This window comes from Pistacia vera, unplaced genomic scaffold (genome assembly GCF_008641045.1).
Source record: "Pistacia vera cultivar Batoury unplaced genomic scaffold, PisVer_v2 Contig130, whole genome shotgun sequence".
Taxonomy (NCBI): Eukaryota; Viridiplantae; Streptophyta; class Magnoliopsida; order Sapindales; family Anacardiaceae; genus Pistacia; species Pistacia vera.
The window spans coordinates 142,262-166,140 of record NW_022195358.1 but is presented as its reverse complement, the minus strand read 5'-3'; the positions used below and the strand labels follow the sequence as shown (position 1 = coordinate 166,140).

Genomic DNA, 23,879 nt, shown 5'->3' with positions numbered 1-23,879 from the left:
TTTTTTGGACAGGCATCCATTTAAATAGACACTCGTCCATATAATATGAATGAGAGTCCATTAAATATGGGTGGACATTCATAAATGTTGGACGGCCGTTCATTCACGAAAAACTCCAGCGTGGTCGCGTCTAACTGGTTGCCATATCCTTCAGTCCATAAATTCGGTATAAAATTTCGGTGTCCGTAGTGTTACTCGATCATATACAGGGGGGACAAATTACTTCACAGACACCATGCAGCAACAACCTATCAAAATAATCTTGAACCTTCAGCACAAGCACATCTCCATCTCCACTCTCGTTAATGAAGGCCCGTATGCAATCCTGTAAGCAAAAAGAAATTTCAACTACTAATAACAACAAAAGTTAACAACTCTGGATTATAAAATTATAAAAGGAGAACGGATATCAACTTGGTTGGCACTAAAAATGAAGAAAGAAGAGAACCTTGAGGGATATTAAGATCAGAGAAATCATTGATACAGTTAAATCATAATTGAATAACATTTCTTAATGAAACCAAATGATTTAAAACAAACAGGAGAAAGCACAAAGGCAAGGATATTCATACCTCATAGCCCTCAATCAGTTCTGAAAGAAAGCTACGGCGAAGTGCCTCTCTTGTTCGACAATCAACTCGATGCCATGCATTTAAAACAGCTATCTTCTCAGCATTGACATGACCTTTCCTCTTTAGAGATGAGCTATTCAGAGTGGTAATAATATTAGCCTACCACAAAGAAAAATGGCAAGGGTTGGAGCATTTGGCCAGATTACACATCAAATAACACCAACGTTTGGTGTGAGTGAATGCATGCATTGGTAACATCCTTTCTTGTCAACTATACAGAATTTAAAATTTTGGGACAGAATTTTATGATTAAGAGAAACATAAATACCTCTTTGTCCATGTCTATATTCCTGAATTTGTCCCACTCTCCACAATTGGTCATAGAAAAAGCTGATGGTGGCACTTCATCACCTGTAAAATTACCAGAAAATCAGTGTTGAAATAGCTTACCTTAAGAAGTAACACCACAAAGAGGTACTACATAATGATAACAAAATGCAGTGACCTATAGCAGGAATAATAGGAGAGTAGAAAAACACGTATGATAAAAAACATAATATACAAGACGTTAAGCAACCTTCTGTACCAATAAGATCTAATCCAAACTCCACATTGTAACATGTATTGGGTAAGATCGGACATGTCTCAGCTACAGAATGATAACATGATGCAGAAACAAAACTTTAGGGCAGTATGCAAGAAATTCAGAAAACGGCTAGTATTTAAATCTCTTGCATTCACATGTCTGCAAATGATAGAGGCAGCAATGTGCGTCAAAATACAGGGACAAAATTACATCTGGCTAAGCAACTGGTTATTCGTTTATAGGCTTTAAATCTAAATGATTGCCACGAAAGAACTTTAACAGGATTATATATGTGTGCATCCACACACACATAAAATCAGAAAGGAAAGATAATTATTGTATGAAGGTAGATGGGGAAATTAAGGCATATAATTACCCCAAGGTGGGGGAGCAAACAAGCCTCTAATTTCCTCTGCATCTAAGCGAGGAACAAGTTCCATCAACAAACGATCATTTAACCATCTTCGAGACCGTCGATTGCTGACCTGCAGTGTATGAGATATTAGCTCCAGAATAAACTCAAACCCCTCAAATTTATTCACTGAAATGACTTTGGCCAACACTGATCTGTCAATTCAATAATGCAAGGATTGATTTCTCTCTTCTAAATTGTCCTCCATCTTCCACCCATACCCCTTCTTATGTGCAACTCAAATAAATTCTTTTCTGCTTATATATAGTTCAATATTTTGAGGGAAGTTAATATAATTCCTTTGGAAAAGTAACACAGCATTTCATAGTACCAAAAAGACTCCTATCTGCACCACTAAATTGGATATAAATGGCAATAGTTAGACATCCAATGCAGTAAATTCCTTGGATGTGATAGTTGGATGAAGCTTTTAGCAGCCATAAAATGAAACAAGTTTTTCTATGTATGGGACTCATGGACCGCCTAAAACATTCAATCAATTTACCCCCACCTCAAAAACATGTAGTCAAAATTTTGCAGCAATAACTACCACGAAAATATGCAGCAACAACAAATCCCAAAAAAATTTAAAGTGTGATTTACATATTTCAAACCCATCAAAAATAAACCATGACTGCTCAAAACATGAGGACCAAACATAAAGTCATACAGATTGCACTAATCCCATTCACATAGATTGCCCATTTTCAGCATGTAGCCAGAACTAAAGTACAAGAAATTAGAGCCTTTGTCACACAGTTTATCAAGTTCATTCAATTTGATTTCAAAGTTCAAACTTATAATTCTCATAAAATAACAAAAATCGTCACTCTAAGTTGTGTTCTCTTAACAAACACATACAAGAATAGAAAAATAATTACTTTTCCAGTTAAGCTCTCTAAAAATTCAATCTTCTTCTCAATAGACATTCCACGCGACTTCGTACTCTCTCCTGCTCAAAAACAATACCAAAATTCAACATTTTTACAAGGCGATGAACTCATACAAATAAAAAATTGGCGATGAACTCATACAAATAAAAAATTGAAGAAATTATCAAAAAATTTAATCCGGGTATTAAAAATTATAACCGAAGAAACCTTTCTTAGGATCAAGAAGAGGAGACGAATAAAGGAGGCCTTCTTCTCTCTGCAGAACATCCGGCGACGCCATGATTGTTGATTGATGAACAGATCTGAAGCTCGTAGTTTGGGTTTGATTAATGAGATTTGAAGAGAGTGAAGGCGAACAAGCAGAAGCTGGAAATATTTAAAGGCGGTGAGCCAAACACGGCGTTAAATGAAGAGAACTGAAGGGAGAAGAAACAGGGGAGAATCTGCGAGTTTGCGATGCCTCTTGCTAATCCGTGGTTACTTGTCTGAAACCAAATCTTCAGTTTCTCCGCATATTAAAAATGTGCTTTCTATCATTGTACATTTAGATTTTAAATGCCCTTTGACTTTAACCAAAAGACCTGGTTCTGTTGTCCCAAGGTGCAACCTGTGAAAGCTGAAATTTTTGTTGGTGCTTGAGGGACACGTATGTATGAATAAACGTGAGGGGAACCTCATCCGCATGGACAGCTAAGGATATTCTCAGCATCAAAAAAGAATAAAAAAATCATTCGAAATTATTTAATTTTAAAAAGAAAAAGAAAAATTAATCTATTTTGGTAAATTATTTTATTAGATAGGTGTATTATTATTCTTTTCTTCATCTCTAATTATACATAAATTTTCATTCCTGGATTCAATAAAATCCAAGATATTGGAAATGATAAGAGGGAAACATAATAACTATCTTCAAACTTTTTTTTTTATATTTATTGGATTATAAAATATTAAAAACCGAAAAATTGTCTTAATTAAATTCGAAACATTCTGTCCAGTAAGTAACTCTTATTTTATTAATAATACGATAATTTTATTCTATTTTTTTTATAACCGGAAGTATTCGATCCAACTTATAATTTCTTAGGATTTTAAAATTATTGGTCGAATAAAAACTCTAGTGGTTACCTTTATTAGCAATTGAAGAAAGATTCGAATTCAGAACCTCTTGAGTAATACACTCAAGAATCTCTATCGAATTACTCGATCATCTAGAGATAATTATGATAATTCTTCTTTAGTAATAAGTATAAACTAAATGGATTGTTTTGATTTTGTTACAACTTTTCTTGTGCTCCATCGTATCACATTCGAATAATTTCTCTCAAAACAGAGTTGAATTCTTTTAATTTCTTCAAATTAAAAAAAAAAAAAGAAAAAGAAAAAGAAATTGCCTTTTCCAACAGGTAATTCACGGCAACTTTAGGGGCAAATTAGGTTTTTCATTACTACAGACAATACAGCTATGCAATATACTGCAAAGCAAGAATGTACGTACCAGTCATAGCTAAACAAACAAAGGTGGCGAAGGCGAAGCAACCATTTCCTCCTTCTCTTCTCCAATAACCAACACTAAACCCTAAAAATCTAATCGTAAAACTTGCCTTCTTCTTCACTAGTTTCCAATCCCTAATCCCCCAATTTCCCCATTCAATTTCCGCGCATCTTCGCTTCTCCACTCAGTCACTCACTACCCCAGTCCATTCTCCTTCTTGGCTTCGTTCATTCATTCAATCTTCTTCTTCAATAGTCCACTCTTCTCCACCATCTTCTCGTCTGATTCCAGTCCGTGTTTTGAACTTCACAAATGTAAGTAAACCCAACCTATTTTCATGAGTATGTTTCATTTTATCGCATGCCAGTCGGGATCTTGTATGTAATCTTCGTTGATTTCTTGTACTTCTCATGACAAACTGTTATTTTAATGTTTATTGGGGACGTGCTAACTGCTAAGTAGGTCTGGGAGAGAAAAATCGCGACTCTCTTTCTAATTCCTGTTTGTCCTCAGCCTCTACAAGAATTTATGCATTGGGTACACCTCCATTGTCTTCCTTCACCTCTAAAGCCCATTCACTAAAATCCTCCACGTTAAAGTTAAATGGACCAATAAGTTAGGAATCTAAATCTTCCATAATCATCATATTTGTCTTCAATACTCTGTTATTTATTATTTAATTTGTTGGGAGTAGATTATATAGGCTGAATATTAATGGTACTAAGTTTGAGAGAATATTTTATCTGAGGAGAGATGGGGCAGGCACATGGAAGCTTAATTGAGAAAGATGTTATGAAAATTGTAGTGGTAGATGTGTAATATGAAAGATGTGTCGAACTGGCGATTGTGCGTAGTAGCATGATGAGTTTGTAATGGTTTATTTCTCTTTGAAGGTGTTTGTTCTTCATACATGGTGATAGATATTCTGTAACATCAATTGTGGCCCGGAAAATTTAAAAACGATGATTGATGATTGTTTTTCTTGGTTAAACAAAGCACTTTTACTGGGGACTTAGGATTAACAAAAGTAACTTATCATTAACATTAATTTTGACATTAATTTATTGCATTAAATCAAAAACTTGGTCAGAGTATTTGTTTAATTTATTGCATTAATTTTGACATTTTAAAACTTCTTTGACATGTGTAAATTTGAGGGAATACTTGAAATAAAGAAGTCAGATGTTGACAAAAATCTCTTATGTGTCTGGTTGGTTGTTTGACTGATTTTATATATGCCTTGCGCAGTTGCGCCTTGCGGAGATTTCCTGATGAAAGTATCTTGTGCTTTTTGTACCTAATGCAGGGAAATCATGTATTTGAAGTCTCTGAGGGCCATAAATTGAAGATCACTTCTGGAAATTCAGGTCTTAATGATTTGATAACTTGGCATTTCTGAAATATTTGTGTGCTTTTTCTGCCAGTAAACTGAATCATNAAGGTACTGAGTTGTGGAGTATGAAGGGAAGTGAAGAGCCACGGCCAGGCTTTAAAGTTTAAACAAGAAACGAAGTCTTATTTTATTGCATAAGATTCCACGTAGGAGTTATTTGCTTTCTTCCCAAGTACAACCCACCTACTCCACTAATTAAGTAATTATACAAACAAGACATGGCTCTCGTTGATCATCAATGGACGGCCATATCTTTAGCCGTTGCTGATGATTAAACATGGTCAAATCCAAGATAGATTTGCTAAAAAAGGTTATCTCGATGTACGACTGATTAAATACAACTTGTCATGCGTCATAATACCAGATTTCAACGGTGATAGTCAGAATTTGACAGCTGTGTATGGTAGGGGTGTTTTTATTATTTTATAATTTTTTTATATTAGGGTGTTAAATTAAATTAGCAAACCCGGAGGTTTACTAATTTAATTTTTAAATTCTACCTCGTAATAATCACCTAACTCTACGTACTAATAATATTTCAAAAATACTACTCAAAATAATTAAAAAAAATTTAGTTAATATATTGAGTAAACGACTTTTTCCCACCTAAGGTTTGCCTTAATGATACTTTCTCACCAAAAAAAATTCAAAATATCACTTTCTCACCCGAAGTTATATTCTATTAATACTCAAAATACACTTCACTTTCTCAGTCAGTGTTTGACGAGTTACCAGGTGCTACGGTGAGAGGAGTGTTGTAGAGTGGAGGCTAATAGATCGAATGATGGTGACTGATTGAATATTAGCCGTTAGAATTAGTCAGAAATCAGCTAAAAATAAGAAACATTAGTTTTACAGTGACTAGCAATCGACGAGAAATCAGGTGTCGAAGTAAGAGAAGTTTTATAGAGAGAAGATTGGAGATTCAAATGGTGATAACATAAAGAATTTTAGCCGTCCGAATAGGCTTTGGGTAATAACATAATATTAATTTTGAATGAAAAAACGGTATTTTTAAATCATATTACTATACACAACCTTATTTATATCAATCATGAATAGGAGAGAACCCTGGCTAGCGAAACTTTTACCAGATTCCTTCCTGGGACATTTTCAGAAAACGGGACAGGGTAATGTTTGGGAGCTCGGGCGAAACCCTTTTCTTCTTTTTTATATTTGTCATCTTCATTGATTCCGAATCCTTTGATTCTGTAACTGTTATTGAGACCAAATTGTAGAACTGTTCAAAACAAGAATTTCTACATGTTAGACAGCTATATGATCTTCAGCATAGGGAATGTGTTTCTTCATGAAAAACTATTGTTCAGTGTGCAAAACGCAATCAAGTGTCAAGAAGGATTATTCATCAATTTAAAGGAACTGATTGCGTAACTCCACATTTGGCATGAAGTGAATCATTAAACTAAGATCATAAAATGCTAACAGACACCGACGCTTTACACTGAAATTGAATCATTTAAACTAAGATCATAAAAATTCTACAGACACCGACGACTTTCACTGAATTTTACAATAAACACGTGTCCACGAATCAGACGACCCTGTATCATGTAACAAATATTTTGCGAATGATGGTCGTCTATTGTTATTGCCGACCGTTCATTTGAAATGACTCCTATCCTATTATATGGACGGTTGTCCACTTAGAATGATCCGTTCATAGTTTAACTAAAAAAATTATTCTAAAATTGTTTATAACGTCCACCTCTTATGAGGATGATTGTCCATCTTTCAATATTAACAACTTTAGTTTAATAAAAAAAAATTCTTTTAAATTTTCAATTAAAATGTTTAAAAATTTAGGCTTCCCGAATAAGTTTTATTTCTCTCTCCTTTGCATTGTTTTTAAATGAAAATTTTTTTTGAAAAATTAAATAATAATATTTTAGAATGGAATTGCGTTCACTCATTGGATGGCCATCCAAATTAGCCGCCATGGCCATCCAAATGAGTGGATGCCAGTCCATTCTCAAAATATATAATATTTTTTTAATTTTTCAAATTTTTTTAGATGAAGGCTTAGACATTCTAACTGCGCGTCCATACTTTTACTTAAAAATCAACTTTCTTTTTCTTTTATTTTATCTAAAAATTGTACACTTTAAAAACGAATATTCATCTTATTAAACATGGACAGACGTCCATCTAAAAGGACATCTGTCCACTGAAATAAAATTTTTGATGGGCGTCTATCTTATATGGACACCCGTCTTAGAAATAGACATCCATCCTAATAAGATGACGGGCATCTATATTTTTCTTTAAATTTTTTGGGACAGGCATCCATTTAAATAGACACTCGTCCATATAATATGAATGAGAGTCCATTAATATGGTGGACATTCATAAATGTTGGACGGCCGTTCATTCACGAAAAACTCCAGCGTGGTCGCGTCTAACTGGTTGCCATATCCTTCAGTCCATAATTCGGTATAAAATTCGGTGTCCGTAGTGTTACTCGATCATATACGGGGGGACAAATTACTTCACAGACACATGCAGCAACAACCTATCAAATAATTTGAACCTTCAGCACAAGCCACATCTCCATCTCCACTCTCGTTATAAGGCCCGTATGCAATCCTGTAAGCAAAAAGAAATTTCAACTACTAATAACAACAAAAGTTAACAACTCTGGATTATAAAATTATAAAAGGGAACGGATGTCAACTTGGTTGGCACTAAAAATGAGAAAGAAGAGAAACTTGAGGGATATTAGATCAGAGAAATCATTGATACAGTTAAATCATAATTGAATACATTTCTTAATGAAACCAAATAAGCACAAGGCAAGGATATTCATACTCATAGCCCTCAATCAGTTCTGAAAGAAAGCTACGGCGAAGTGCCTCCTTGTTCGACAATCAACTCGATGCATGCATTTAAAACAGCTATCTTCTCAGCATTGACTGACCCTCCTCTTGGAGATGAGCTATCAAGTGGTATAATAATTACTACCACAAGAAAAATGGCAGGGTGGAGCATTTGGCCAGATTACACATCAATAACACTAACGTTTGGTGTGAGTGAATGCATGCCATTGGCAACATCCTTTCTTGTCAACTATACAGAATTTAAAATTTTGGGACAGAATTTTATGATTAGAGAAACATAATACCTCTTTGTCCATGTCTATATTCCTGAGTTATTCGTTTATAGGCTTTAAATCTAAATGATTGCCATGAAAGCTTTAACTTGCATTGAACACCCCATTTTTGTTGCATCATCGGATGCATTGAATGACTGTAATTTTTCCATGAAAGTGGAATTTTTTGTATGACTTTATAAAACTATGTAAACATAACCAGACCTCGTAAAATTGACTAACACATTAAATAAAGTTTTGTGTTCTACTTTGATATTTAGACACGTAAGCTAACGAGTTACGTTTAATGAAGATTTGACATATATGAACGTGATACGAAACCGTTTTAACACAACCCATCTAATATATTTTTAGGACACAATTTCATGGAACTGTTGAGAGAGAATTTTTAGCCTAGCCCAGGTTGATGACAAATCTAAACTACAGAGAGCCTTCCCATCACCGCTACAGCTTTTCCTTGCAGCAAACCCTCTGATTCCCCTCATCTAAAAACCTCACTTCTGGTGATCATGCCTACTTGCATGGTAAAGTTAAATTATATAATCTAATCAATAAGCATTAAACAATTAATTACGTAAAAATTTTGAATTATTTTTGAGTCATTCTTCCCCAGTTTTTTACTCAAATCACCGATCACTTTGACTCTTGAAATGCCATCTTACCCTTATAAATAATTAATCGAAAATTAATATCAAATAATAAAAATTTTAAAGCAAATCTTTTAACACAAATTTGTACAAATATCTTTAGTACAACATATTTTTACATATATGTTCTATCAAATTTTCTATCTTCCATTAACCAGGATCAAAACCCTGGTAAACAAAAAGATACAATTAACAATATCTTCCATCTCCTCCCCACAATTTCTAGCTCCATACAATTCGATCTTTAGTCTCTAACTCTATCTTCAGTACAGATTTTTTTTTTTTTTTTTTTTTTTAAATAAAAGAAAATCTTGGGTAACCAACGGTAAGGGCGAACCAAGGAGGCTACAATGCTATTATCTTTGTCATGATTTACTTGAAGGGCCATGGCGGTGGATTGCCATGGGATAGTTTCCCTTGAGGGATTAGTCAAGTTGGTTAGGATATCTCAGTTATTTAGGTTCGATTTCCCCATTGGGCGTAAATGATTAGTCGAGATATCGTAAATTGGCCATTGAGCAAAACTTCCACACGACCAGAACCAAAATTCAAGTAAGAAAGCTTAACTAATATGATTAAATCAGAATTTCCCATGTCAAGGAACTAAAATCCTCATAGTGTGAATCCTAATCTAGAGAGGCCATGGAGCAAAAGTTTTTACACTGGCGTATGAGTTTAAGTATCACTTCCTTTCAATAAGGTTACAACAATAAGATAAAGAGAGAAAGAGCTAAGAAATTGTAAACACCCACCTGCTTAGTTGTTTCCTTTAGTCTTTTTAATGATGATTGTTGTGAAACTTTTTCGTTTTTGAATTTATTGGGGAGAGGAGATCGAGTCGTTGGTGCTAACTTAAATGACTTTTGATTACTCATTTTCAGTTAAGCTTTTCTTACTTAAGTTTGGTTTTGGCCTCTATTTCTTCTTGTTATAACCTCATTGAAACTGGAATTTCAATGAGCAAGTAGGCCATGGCATTTCTGGTGTCAATGTGATGAGCAGTCTTAAGTTTCCACCAAGAGAAGAATTTCACAACCAACCAGATGACCACAATTTAAAGTGATAGACTGGTGCCAAATGATGTGAAATTCATATAAACAATGTCTTGCACAAGGTATCAAACAAGATGAAGAATGGAGTTTCAATCTCTTCAATTGAAACTCCAGAGTATTATTCCAGAAATGTTTTTCACTTATTGAATTTGATACATGCCATTACAGAAGTTTTTTAAATCTAAACTAACAGAGAGCCTCCATCACAGTTACAGCTTTCCCTCGAAGCGCACTCTCTGATTCTGCTCGTCTAAATGTATTGTCAAGACTCCACTTCTAGGCATGCCTGCAGAGTCATGAAAAATACAGATCAGTATGTAACAATCATTTATGTTACAATGAATATATGTTTGTTGATAATTAAAAGAGGGAGAGATCATACTGCATATGCCACAAAATCTTTCTTCCCCAGCTTTCGACTCCAATAGGTGCCAAAGCACAATGTGCACTTCCACAAACAGGATCCATACAAACAAGAACAAAACGTAAGTCTTCATTAGGTTTATTTCAATCTATAGAGAGTTGATCTAGATAATTGTTTCATCTTAGTTACCACATTTCCAAATCTGGGAAATGTCGTGCGAACAAAACTAGATTTGGGTTCAGACTAGAATGGTTAGCCAAGGTGTGACTGTGTGAAAACATTCTTTTGCATTGGTGAAGTAAGCGAATATGTTCATCTTAGCAGTGGCATAAATAGATTTTCAGACTTCTAACAGAAATCAGATTTTGAGTTATATTAGATAACTATGTCAAGATTTAACATTTTGGTAGAAGTCCAAGCTCAAAAAGTAGTGATGTTTATTTTCTATGGCAATGGAAGTCATATGATATAAAATTATTCATTCAAATAGTCCCTAATACAAAATACCAACAGATATTACCTCATTGATGCCAATTTTGGGCAGAAAATCTGCTATAAAAAATCAAATCCGGATTCTGATGGCGCTTGCCCTGAAACTATTATGCCTTTTCCAGGACATTCTGTATGTCCTCAACTGTGGCTGTAATTCCACACAGATTTTGCTGATGGAAGTACCACCTAATAATTTCACCAATTACTAAAATAGATGAAGAATGAAGAAAAAAATCAGAGGTGAAGGGTCAAGAAGGATTACAAAGATGTCTTCTGATGTAGTTGTTATCTTCATATCAATAATTGTAGAAACATTCAAGGCCTTATAATTGAAGAAACCTCAGCAGAATTGAGTCGGTAGTTGGAACAGTAGGAAAATTCATTCAATAAATAGCACTCTTGTGCTTCACCGTTAGAGACACTGGTTGCCTCCAAATCCGGAACCTTTTTGGCAGTCAAATTCCAGAAAGTGTTTCAAATTCAATCGCGTTAGATTTCACCAAGCCTCTCGAAAGAGAGAGTGTGCAGCTGCTAACGTTGCATGACCCAAAGTTTGACCTGCAAAAAGAAGGGTAAGAATTAATTGTGTTTAAAATTACTTTTTATGTAAATTTAACAGCAAAATTATGTTGCTGAGAAAGAAACGGACCTCAGCAACAGGGTACCATCTGGTCGAAACCGGGGAGGAGAGTCAGGCTCGAGTGAGTGAGGGCGAGTTAAGTAACCGGTTTCAGAATTTGAACTCGAGAGCTACGGATTGTAACCGACCTCGTCCCGGTCTTCATCTAACAACAAACCGCAGCTGGTTGCCCTTGAGGGTGAATCTGTGAATGCATCCACCTGCGGATAGAGAGATACAACCAGAGCAGAAAGAATAAAATCAATGTAGAAAGCTGGTGCTTTGGTGTAAGTGATGAGAAATGGAAGAGAGAAGGGATTACCACTGAGTATTGGACGAGTTTCTTGGCCATTATGAGCTGGTTTTGGGCAGAGTAAAGGTACTGAGTGTGAGTGTGAACTATGAAGGGAATTGAAGAGCCACGCGCAGGCTTTAAATAAGAAACGAAGTCTTATTTTATTGCATAAGATTCCAAGTAGGAGTTTTTTGCTTTCTTCCCAAGTACAACCACACCTACTCCACGTTATACAACAAACATTGTCTCCTATCACTAACCTTCAACCATCAAATGGTCAGAACTACGATTAGAGTCATTCAACGGTGGCGGTTAATTAAGAAATCATTCTATTAGAAATTTAACCATTGTATATTGAATATATATTAAAGAAAATAAAATATCACATGTATACCATATTATTCAGTTATATATTGAGTAAACGAACAATTTCCAACCAAGGTTTGCCTCAATGATATCTCACCCAAAATATTTCAATAACACTTTCCCACCTAAAGTTTATATTTTATTAATACTCAAAATACACTTCACTTTCTCGTCAGCGTTCAACGAGTTTCGGCGCCACGGTAAGAGGGGTGTTATAGATGGACTAGTAATCGAATGATAGTGACTGATTGAATATTAGCCGTCAGAATATCAGAAATTACCTAAGAACAAGAAACCTAGTTTTGCGATGACTACAATTACGAGAAATCAGTGTCGGAGTGAAATGAGTTTTGTAAAGAAGATTGAATGTTCAAATGATAATAACAGAGAGATTTAACCGCCAAAATTGGTTTCGGGTAGTAACATAATATTACTTTGGATGAAAAGATATTTTAAACCTTTGGATAAAAAATATCATTAAGGCAAACCCTCCGGTGGAAAAAGTTGTTTACTCTTAATATATCACTCGTGGAATTAGATCAACAATACCAACCTTGGTCAGTTAATATATTAATATTAAATCTAACAAATTCATGTTAAAATTTTGAGTTTTCCTTTCCTTATCTAGTATCATGTCAAATATGCTTATTATTAAGCTACAAGTATGCAGTGTCCTTGGTGATACAATTTTGGTTTTTTGACCCAATAATAGGTAATGATGCTTGCTTGCCTTCAAATTCTGCATAAATGATTGAATCCCTTGAACCTTTCATGTCAGTAATGCTTGCGAATTTGCCGGATTAGAGGAAATAAAGAATGTCACAATCAACTTATCCAGTAAAAAAGAACAGCTTCCACACAGCATAAAGAACAGGCTATGCCCTTGATATACACTAATCTTGTGTTGACTTGGTGACTACATAGAACCAGTTTTTTAAAGCTACCAGTCAATGAACTAGTTTACAGTAATATTGAGCAGGGAAATCAAATTGCTTCATCAAGATGCATGAAGTTTCACATTAATCATATTATTATACACAACCTTATTTATATCCATCATGAATAGGAAATCCTGGCTACGAAACTTTTACCAGATTCTTCCTTGGACATTTTCAGAAAAGGGACAGGGTAATGTTTGGAGCTCGGGCGAAACCCTTTTCTTCTTTTTTATCTTTGTCATCTTCATTGACTCCGAATCCTTCGATTCTGTAACTGTTATTGAGACCAAATGTAGAACTGTTCAAACAAGAATTTCTACATGTTGAGACAGCTATAGTATCTTCAGCATAGATAGTGATTTCTTCATGAAACTTTTCATTGTGCAAAACACATCAAGGTGTCAAGAAAGGATTAATTCATCAATTCTAAAGGAAGCTGATTGCGTAACTCCACATTTGGCATGAAGTGAAGCATTTAAACTGAGATCATATTAGGGGGACAAATTACCTCACAGACACCATGCAGTAACACCTATGAAAGAATCTTGAACCTTTAGCACAAGCACATCTCCATCTCCACTCTCCTTAATGAAGGCCCGTATGCAATCCTGTAAGCAAAAGAAATTTCAACTACTAATAACAACAAAAGTTAACAACTCTGGATTATAAAATATAAAAGGAGAACGGATATCAACTTGGTTGGCCACTAAATGAGAAGAAGAGAACCTTGAGGGATATTAAGATCAGAGAAATCATTGATACAGTTAAATCATAATTGAATAACATTTCTTAATGAAACCAAATGATTTAAAACAAACAGGAGAAGCACAAAGGCAAGGAATTCATACCTCATAGCCCTCAATCAGTTCTGAAAGAAAGCTACGGCGAAGTGCCTCTCTTGTTCGACAATCAACTCGATGCCATGCATTAAAACAGCTATCTTCTCCAGCATTGACATGACCTTTCCTCTTTAGAGATGAGCTATTCAGAGTGGTAATAATATTCCTACCACAAAGAAAAATGGCAAGGGTTGGAGCATTTGGCCAGATTACACATCAAATAACACCAACGTTTGGTGGTTGAATGCATGCATTGGTAACATCCTTCTTGTCAACTATACAGAATTAAAATTTTGGGACAGAATTTTATGATTAAGAAAACATAAATACTCTTTGTCCATGTCTATATTCCTGATTTGTCCACTCTCCACAATTGGTCATAGAAAAAGCTGATGGTGGCACTTCATCACTGTAAAATTACCAAAATCAGTGTTGAAATAGCTTACCTTAAGAAGTAACACCACAAAGAGTACTACATATGATAACAAAATGCAGTGACCTATAGCAGGAATAATAGGAGAGTAAAAACACGTATGATAAAAAACATAATATACAAGACGTTAAGCACCTTCTGTACCAATAAGATCTAATCCAACTCCACTTGTAACATGTATTGGGTAAGATCGGACATGTCTCAGCTACAGAATGATAACTGATGCAGAAACAAAACTTAGGGCAGTATGCAAGAAATTCAGAAAACGGCTAGTATTTAAATCTCTTGCATTCACATGTCTGCAAATGATAGACAGCAATGTGCGTCAAAATACAGGGACAAAATTACATCTGGCTAAGCAACTGGTTATTCGTTTAGGGCTTTAAATCTAAATGATTGCCACGAGAACTTTACAGATTATTATGTGTGCATCCACACCACATAAATCGAAAGGAAAGATAATTATTGTATGAGTAGATGGGAAATTAAGGCATATATTACCCCGTGGGGGAGCAACACGCCTCTAATTTCCTCTGCATCTAAGCGAGGAACAAGTTCCATCAACAAACGATCATTAACCATCTTCGAGACCGTCGATTGCTGACCTGCAGTGTGGATATTAGCTCCAGAATAAACTCAAACCCCTCAAATTTTTCACTGAAATGACTTTGGCCAACACTGCTGTCAATTCAATAATGCAAGGATTGATTTCTCTCTTCAAATTGTCCTCCATCTTCCACCCATACCCCCTTCTTAGTGCAACTCAAAAATTCTTTTCTGCTATATATAGTTCATATTTTGAGGAAGTTAATATAATTCCTTTGGAAAAGTAACACAGCATTTCATAGTACCAAAAAGACTCCTATCTGCACCACAATTGGATATAAATGGCAATAGTTAGACATCCAATGCAGTAAATTCCTTGGATGTGATAGTTGGATGAAGCTTTAGCAGCCATAAAATGAAACAAGTTTTTCTATGTAGGGGACTCTGGACCGCCTAAAACATTCAATCAATTTACCCCCACCTCAAAACATGTAGTCAAAATTTTGCAGCAATAACGCCACGAAAATATGCAGCAACAACAAATCCCAAAAAAATTAAAGTGTGATTTACATATTTCAAACCCATCAAAATAAACCAGGACTGCTCAAAACATGAGGACCAAACATAAAGTCATACAGATTGCACAAATCCCATTACAGAATTTTCCATTTTCAGCATGTAGCCAGAACTAAAGTACAAGAATTAAGCCTTTGTCACACAGTTGATCAGTTCATTCAATTTGATTTCAAGTTCAACTTTAATCCATAAAATAACAAAAATCGTCACTCTAAGTTGTGTTCTCTTACAAAACACTACAAGAATAGAAAAATAATTACTTTTCCAGTTAAGCTCTCTAAAAATTCAATCTTCTTTCATAATTCCACCGCGACTTCGTACTCTCTCCTGCTAAAAAAAAAAAAAAAATACCAAATTCAACATTTTTACAAGGCGATGAACTCATACAAATAAAAATTGAGAAATTATCAAAAAATTTAATCCGGTATTAAAAATTATAACCGAAGAAACCTTTCTTAGGATCAAGAAGAGGAGACGATAAGGAGCTTCTTCTCTCTGCAAACATCCGGCGACGCCATGATTGTTGATTGATGACAGATCTGAACTCGTAGTTTGGGTTTGATTAATGAGATTTGAAGAGGTGAAGGCGAACAAGCAGAGCGGGAAATATGTAAAGGAGGTGAGCCAACACGGCGTTAAATGAAGAGAACTGAAGGGAAAAGAAACAGGGAGAATATGCGAGTTTGCGATGCTTCTTGCTAATCCGTGGTTACTTGTCTGAAACCAAATCTTCAGCTTCTCCGCATATTAAAAATGTGCTTTCTATCATTGTACATTTGGATTTTAAATGCCCTTTGACTTTAACCAAAGACCTGGTTCTGTTGTCCCAAGGTGCAACCTGTGAAAGCTCAAATTTTTGTTGGTGCTTGAGGGACCGTATGTATGAATAACTGAGGGGGACCTCGTCCGCATGGACAGCTAAGATTTCCAGGTCTCAGCATCAAAAAAGAATAAAAAATCATTCTAAATTTTTAATTTTAAAAAGAAAAAGAAAAATTAATCTATTTTGGTAAATTATTTTTTAGATAAGTGTATTATTATCTTTTCCTCATCTCTAATTATACATAATTTTCATTCCTGATTCAATAATCCAAGATATTGGAAATGCAAGGGGAAACATAATAACTATCTTCAAACTTTTTTTTTTATATTAGTGATTATAAAATATTAAAAACCAAAAATTGTCTTAATTAAATTCGAAACATTCTGTCCATAAGTAACTCTTATTTATTAATAATACAATAATTTTATTCTATTTTTATGATCGGGGGTATCCAGTCCAACTTATAATTTCTTAGAACTTTAAAACTATTAATCGAATAAAAACTCTAGTATTTACCCTTATTAACAATTAAAGAAAGATTTGAATTCAGAACCTCTAAGTATGCATCCAAGAGTCTTTATCGATTATTCGACTACCCAAGATAGTTATAATAATTCTTTTTTAGAATAATATAAACTAAATGGATTGTTTTGATTTTGTTACAACTTTTCTTGTGCTCCATCGTATCACATTCAAAAATTTCTCTCAAAACGAGTTGAATTCTTTTAATTTCTTCAAATTAAAAAAAAAAAAAAAAAATTGCCTTATCCAACACGTAATTCACGGCAACTTTAGGGGCAAATTAGGTTTTTCATTACCCACAGACAATACAGCTATGCAATATACTGCAAAGCAAGAATGTACGTACCAGTCATAGCTAACAACAAAGGTGGCGAAGGCGAAGCAACCATTTCCTCCTTCTCTTCTCCAGTAAACCACACTAAACCCTAAAAATCTAATCCTAAAACTTGCCTTCTTCATCACTAGTTTCCAATCCCAATCCCCAATTTCCCCATTCATTTCCGCGCATCTTCGCTCTCCACTCAGTCACTCACTACCCCAGTCCATTCTCCTTCTTGGCTTCGTTCATTCATTCAATCTTCTTCTTCAATAGTCCACTCTTCCCCCATCTTCTCGTCTGATTCCAGTCCGTGTTTTGAACTTCACAAATGTAAGTAAACCCAACCTATTTTCATGAGTATGTTTCATTTTATCGCATGCCAGTCGGGATCTTGTATGTAATCTTCGTTGATTTCTTGTACTTCTCTGACAAACTGTTATTTTAATGTTATTGGGGCGTGCTAACGCTAAGTAGGTCTGAGAGAAAAATCGCGACTCTCTTTCTAATTCCTGTTTGTCCTCAGCCTCTACAAGATTTATGCTTGGGTCCACCCCCATTGTCTTCCTTCACCTCTAAGCCCATTCACTAATCCTCCACGTTAAGTTAAATGGACCAATAAGTTAGGGATCTAAATCTTCCATATCATCATATTGTCTTCAATACTCTGTTATTTTATTATTAATTGTTGGATAGATTATATAGGCTAATATTATGGTACTAAGTTTGAGAGAATATTTATCTGAGGAAGATGGCAGCGACATGGAAGCTAATTGAGAAAGATGTTATGAAAATTAGTGGTAGATGTGTAATATGAAAGATGTGTCGAACTGGCGATTGTGTGTACAGCATGATGAGTTTGTAATGGTGTATTTCTCTTTGAAGGTGTTTGTTGTTCACACATGGTGATAGATATTCTATACATCAATTGTGGCCCGGAAAATTTAAAAACGATGATTGGATGTTGTTTCTTGGTTAAACAAAGCACTTTTACTGGGGACTTAGGATTACAAAGTAACTTATCATTAACATTAATTTTGACATTAATTTTTGCATTAAATCAAAAACTTGGTCAGAGTATTTGTTTAATTTATTGCATTAATTTTGACATTTTAAAACTTCTTTGCATGTGTAATTTGAGGGAATACTTGAAATAAAGAAGTCAGATGTTGACAAAAATCTCTTATTTCTGGTTGGTTGTTTGACTGATTTTATATATGCCTTGCGCGTTGCGCCTTGCGGAGATTTCCTGATGAAAGTATCTTGTGCTTTTGTACCTAATGCAGGGAATCATGCATTTGAAGTCTCTGATGGCCATAAATTGAAGATCACTTTCTGGAAATTCAGGTCTTAATGATTTGATAACTTGGCATTTCTGAAATATTTGTGTGCTTTTTCTGCCAGTAAACTGAATTATAGAACATATCACTTCAATTCACCATATGTTAACACATCAGTCTGCTTCTTGAGGAATGCATATTTACAGTATAGAAGTGTATGGTCTGTATAGCGTAATATTGTTCCTCTTCATCTAGGATATGTTTCAAAAGGAAGTGAGTTTATTCTTGTAGTTTGGTATTGGTGCTATGTGGGGAAGCATTAGGTCAGACCTTAAGATTTGTGTTATACACATAGTATCTCATAGTTGTGTGTGGAAAATAATTTAATGTGCTTTAAGAATTTCTGAAATTTTGCTCTTGCTCTCTGGCTCACTTCTGCAAGTGTCCCAACTGTTTAAAAAAAAGTTACGATGAAGCTTTGCTGTGAATACATATCTTTACAGATATTTAAGGAGTTTTACCATGTCATTAGTCTTTCCTTTATAAAATTTATGGTTTCCAAGAAAAAGAAACAATTTTGGGGTAAAAGGTAGTTCATATTTTATTTGTTTATTCCACTTTTTTAGTACATTTTTGGAAACCAAATTGACTGCTATCCAGATTGACTCTCTTCTTCTTAAGAGTTAAATTAAGGGTAAAAGGTAGTTCACTTTTAAGCTTCTTAGTTATGAAGGTGAGTGTAGTGAAGTTTTCAGTTTTGGGGTATAGTGATTTGCTTGAATTTTGTTAGAAATGGTTGAACTAGGTAAGAAATTTGAGTTTTGATATACTCATATATATGACTGTGCAGATTGTTGTGTTTGAAATGATTGAACTTTTTTGAAGTTGAGTTTTGGAATGTCATTAATTTGGTTGTGTAGATTATGTTAGAAATTATTGAACTTTGAAGAAGTTGAATTTGCGAGTTACCCATTTGCTTGATTGCTTGATTGTGCTGGAAATTATTGAACATTAGGGGTTGGCCCTGGCTTTTCTGAGGCAAACAGAGGCAACGGCTGTCACAAAGGCTTCATGTAATTTATTATGATTCTTCAATCTTAGCGTTACATGTGGAGTAAAGCATTAGGCACTTCACTTGTGAACATTGTGATCTTGGTTTCGTTTATTTCCTTTTGATAATGATTACTTATAGGTATAACAATATAACAATTCGGAGAATGAACCATGATTTGCCAATGGTTAGATAGTGCTGAGTGACTTTAAGACTAGACATGTCCTTAATCTTATTTGATCTGTTTTTCTTTCTTGTTTTGCTTGTGCAATTAGGGTGTGTTTTGTGGTTCAGGCAATGGGTGTCACGAAGCAGGAGCTACCTGAAAGATACTTAAGACATGAGCATATATATGTGTGTTTTCTACGGCTAAAGATTATATATGTGAAAATTCAGAGAATGGATCATGATTTGCCAATGATTAGAAAGTGCTGAGTGATTTTAAGACTAGAAGTTTTCTTAATCTTATTTGATCTCTTTTCCTTTCTCATGTTTGAAGATGGTCTTATCTAAATGGCAGGCTTATTTAGCTACTCTAAAGTAAAAAATAATATAAGAATAGGAATTAAGAGAGCTTCAGTTTTGTTAGACCTTCTAAGATTGTACAGAGTTAACAAAATCTTATCATAAACTGGATGGAAAATTTGGAATGAACTCCTCATTGATTAATCATTTTTCATTTAAAGAGTGCCAAGGAGTTAAATTTAAGCAGCTGGGGATCAAAATTAAGATATTTATGAGAAACAATGAGTAAAGCATTTTGAAAACCTTCCTGCGAATTTTAATTACAAATTTGAGTAGGAGGTATATACCTCCCACTCAAATTTGCATCCGTTTTTTTAATTTGTTTTATGATTATGAACTGTTTATTTTATTTTTTATTTTTGTGGTGTTCATGCATCTTTATGTTGTTACTCTATTATGTATGTTCTCATTTTATTACACGATCAGAATCTAAAACAAATTGAATGTATATTTCATTGTATTTAAAATCAGTTGTGTATCATATTATAGAAATTTTGTTCATCAATTAGTCTGAACAATACTGGTTGTACTTCTTGCTGTGAAGTTCCATTTCTTTTATTTTTTTAGGCTTTAGTTAATAGTTTAATTTTTTGAGTCAAGTGGTTATTTGACGTGGTATTAGAGTTAATGGTTTTGTATTTCAATTTCTGTTGTATTTCTTTCGCCAGATCTATTAAATATCAAGATTAAATCAACTTTTAACATGGGAGAAACTATTAGACTTAAATATTGATAAATGATTGCTTAAAATCTTTGCAAAATTTTGTAATTTGTTAGATAGTGGGATGTGTTTGTGTCTAATTAAGCAAAGTCTGTTCATATTCCTATCAAGAAGTTGTATGTTTACCGTTCTCATGAATGCTTGCACCACCTGTCTCTTCCTTGCTTGGCTTGTTGCACTATGCAATGTTGTACTTTAGCTATGACTGAGAGAATATGTTTTCTCTTGACTTCTAATACTTTTTTACTATCAAATTTCAGATCAAATTAATTATAAGTAGATTGGAAAATTATTCTATTGCATATCAGACTATCTTCTCTGTTTTTGGCAATAGATTTAAAATTGGGGCAGGTCATTTCTTTATTATCATTGTTTCTTATTTGTGGAATAGAAAATTGCTTGTATTACTAAAATTGTTGTTAGTGTTTCTTAGTTGTTTATGTTGTTCATGGTAGTTCCTGTTGTTTTACTGTTTTCTAAATAGCTAAGGGCTGCAAAGTTTTTGGTTGGGCTAGTATGGAAGGACGAAGTGACCAGGAGAACCTTCTGCAGTTGATGTCACTGAACATAAGTGGAAATGACAATGGTGTGTCTTATGGATCTGAAGATGACCCAAATCATCATTCTCTTATGGAAGCTGGAAGGATTATTAACCAGCCTAATGCTCTGCCTTTGCCATCCTGGACCCACTTCCCAAAAGCACCTCGCAATTATGTTGAATCTCTTGCAGAAAACTCCACATTTCTTGAGAATGCTACTGGTGCAGATATGTTGGAGACCATTACTTCACCTATTTGCAGTATAAAGTCTGTTTATGGCATCTCCGAAATGCAAAGAGAATTATTGTTCAACGATCTAGGAAAATCTTGTGATTATGAATCTGCTGATCCTTTCCTTTCCGTGGATGCTTTAAAGGTAAAGTAACCTGCCTGTATGTTCAACAGAATGAATATCATGAATCTTTTGTTAGTGCTAAAAGAATTTGTGATCGTTGTTGAATTTACTAACAATTGGAGAGCATAATTTGACCCTTAACATATGAGTTCTATTCCTGAAACTGACTTTTCATATGATAGTTTGCTTAATGGAGGCTAACATATCCAGAAGATCTGATTATGATTTTTTGTAATAAGAACAAGGGTTGAAATCTTTTATTGTGTGTGCACTACAGGTAAGATTTCAGAATCCGCATAACGAAGTTGAATCAGCACACAGGTTTACAAGCTTTCAGCAGCAGATCCTCGCCCAGGTTAATTCCCTTTAACATCTATATATCTCTAAATAGAATTTGAGAATATTGCCTCTAGCAATCATCAAAGGTTGAAAATTTCACTGAGAATTTTATCATTCATCATGTGATGCTAAAATCTTGCAGCAGAATCATAGTTCATTGACACAAGAACCAAATGAAGATAATTGGAACGTGTCTCAACTTCATCCCAAAGTAACAATAACGCCATCTTTTCACCAGTCCAAGCGACGTTCCAGTGGGTCTAGACAAAGAGCTTCTGCAGTTGATCGTGTAAGCTGAACATCTTCTCAACACCTTGAAGTACTAATAGCACAGAACTGAACAGGCCAACAAATGGGGTTACTGTATTGTTTTGAAATGAATACAGGATTTCTCAGATTGATTCAGCATTACTAGAGTCTTGCTTTGATATGCTTTATTTCCTGAAATTCTGTTTCTCAATTCAGGATCGGCGGGTACGAATAGCTGAGAGACTCCGAGCACTGCAAGAACGGCTTCCAAACTCTGTAGAGGTAATATGTCTGTGCATCTATTTAAGGCATTTAAGAAAGCATTTCAAGACGACCATTTAACATGTACACTCAGGGTTTTTGTGTCTTCACAATCTTAGTGGCAATATAGAGATGGCACCACTAAAAGGCAAACTAGTACTTCCATTTTGTGTATACTTCCTGGCATCCCAAAGTACTTTAACCATACTGTGTGGAGGTTTAATCTAAATTTAAGGCCAATATTCTTCACGGGAAATGTAATAAAATTATTTATTTGGTTACATATTTATTTTGTAGGGTAACCAAGCAACTGTAATGGAAGATACTATTGACCATATCAAGTTTCTGCAGTTACAGTTAAAGGTATGTGTTCCCTGTCATGACTTAATTAAATACAAGGGATGTGCCCGCATGTATTAATGTGTATCTATATCTCTTTGTACGTGATCATTACATTGCAGTCATAATGCAGTATGGAAATTCAAAATTGTTAGTGTGGATGTTACTTTATTTTTCATTTCTGATACTTATACTCACTTGATAAAGAAAACATGTTTGATATATCTGCTATATTCTCGTAGATATAGTTTTCAAAATTGTATATAGAAAACATGTTTGACTTGTAGCAATGATGTATTAGAGGAGGTATTTATATTCTCGTAGTAATTTATTCAAAGGTGAAATCAACCACGCAGGAATTAAGCCGAAGCAGATTGGGAGGCCAATCAACTTCATCTCCTTTTGTTTTCCTTGAGGTATTAACAATCTCTGTCTAAGAAGAAGCTATGTAAGATCATCATAGTGCAGCTGATAATCAAACCCTAATGCTGACGATTTGCAGGGATTTGGTCACTATGTTCTCAATGGACAGATGACAAATGAACCTCTTGAAGAGATGATGGGGAAGTTGCTGGAGATGAACCCGTCAGCGGCAAGCCAGTTGTTGGAGAGCAGGGGCCTGTACATGATGCCTATGTCTTTGGCTGAAGATTTAAACCAAGCCTCCTAGATGCTTGGCAAGTCTATCTCATGGTTTTTCTTTTTGTTAACTATCTTCCTACCACTAGGTGTTCAACTTTAGTTAAAAGTATGTTCAGAAACGGGGCTAGAAGCTATGGCTTTTTACCATTTGTCGTGGCAAATTACTGGTTGAAGCAAAGCGGTAACATTTGATTCTCTTTGTTTTTTACTTAAATGCTTCGACGAATGTAGCACATTGTTTGAGAGTGAAAAGGAAACCTTTCTCTAGGCAAAAA

At 34.6% G+C, this 23,879-nt stretch overlaps 1 protein-coding gene and 1 pseudogene across 1 annotated transcript; one reads left to right on the top strand and one right to left on the bottom strand.

The window, feature by feature from the left end:
- Positions 1-5,257: 5,257 nt before the first annotated feature.
- On the top strand, positions 5,258-23,784 carry LOC116122031 (transcription factor bHLH7-like). The gene is made up of 8 exons (XM_031407940.1): positions 5,258-5,322; positions 21,365-21,795; positions 22,052-22,129; positions 22,256-22,402; positions 22,579-22,644; positions 22,921-22,986; positions 23,319-23,378; positions 23,465-23,784. Exons 2-8 carry the CDS (start codon positions 21,397-21,399, stop codon positions 23,630-23,632), a joined length of 984 nt encoding a protein of 327 aa, XP_031263800.1. The 5' UTR covers positions 5,258-5,322; positions 21,365-21,396; the 3' UTR covers positions 23,633-23,784.
- Positions 6,436-15,932, bottom strand: LOC116122032 (annotated as a pseudogene).
- Positions 23,785-23,879: the final 95 nt, after the last annotated feature.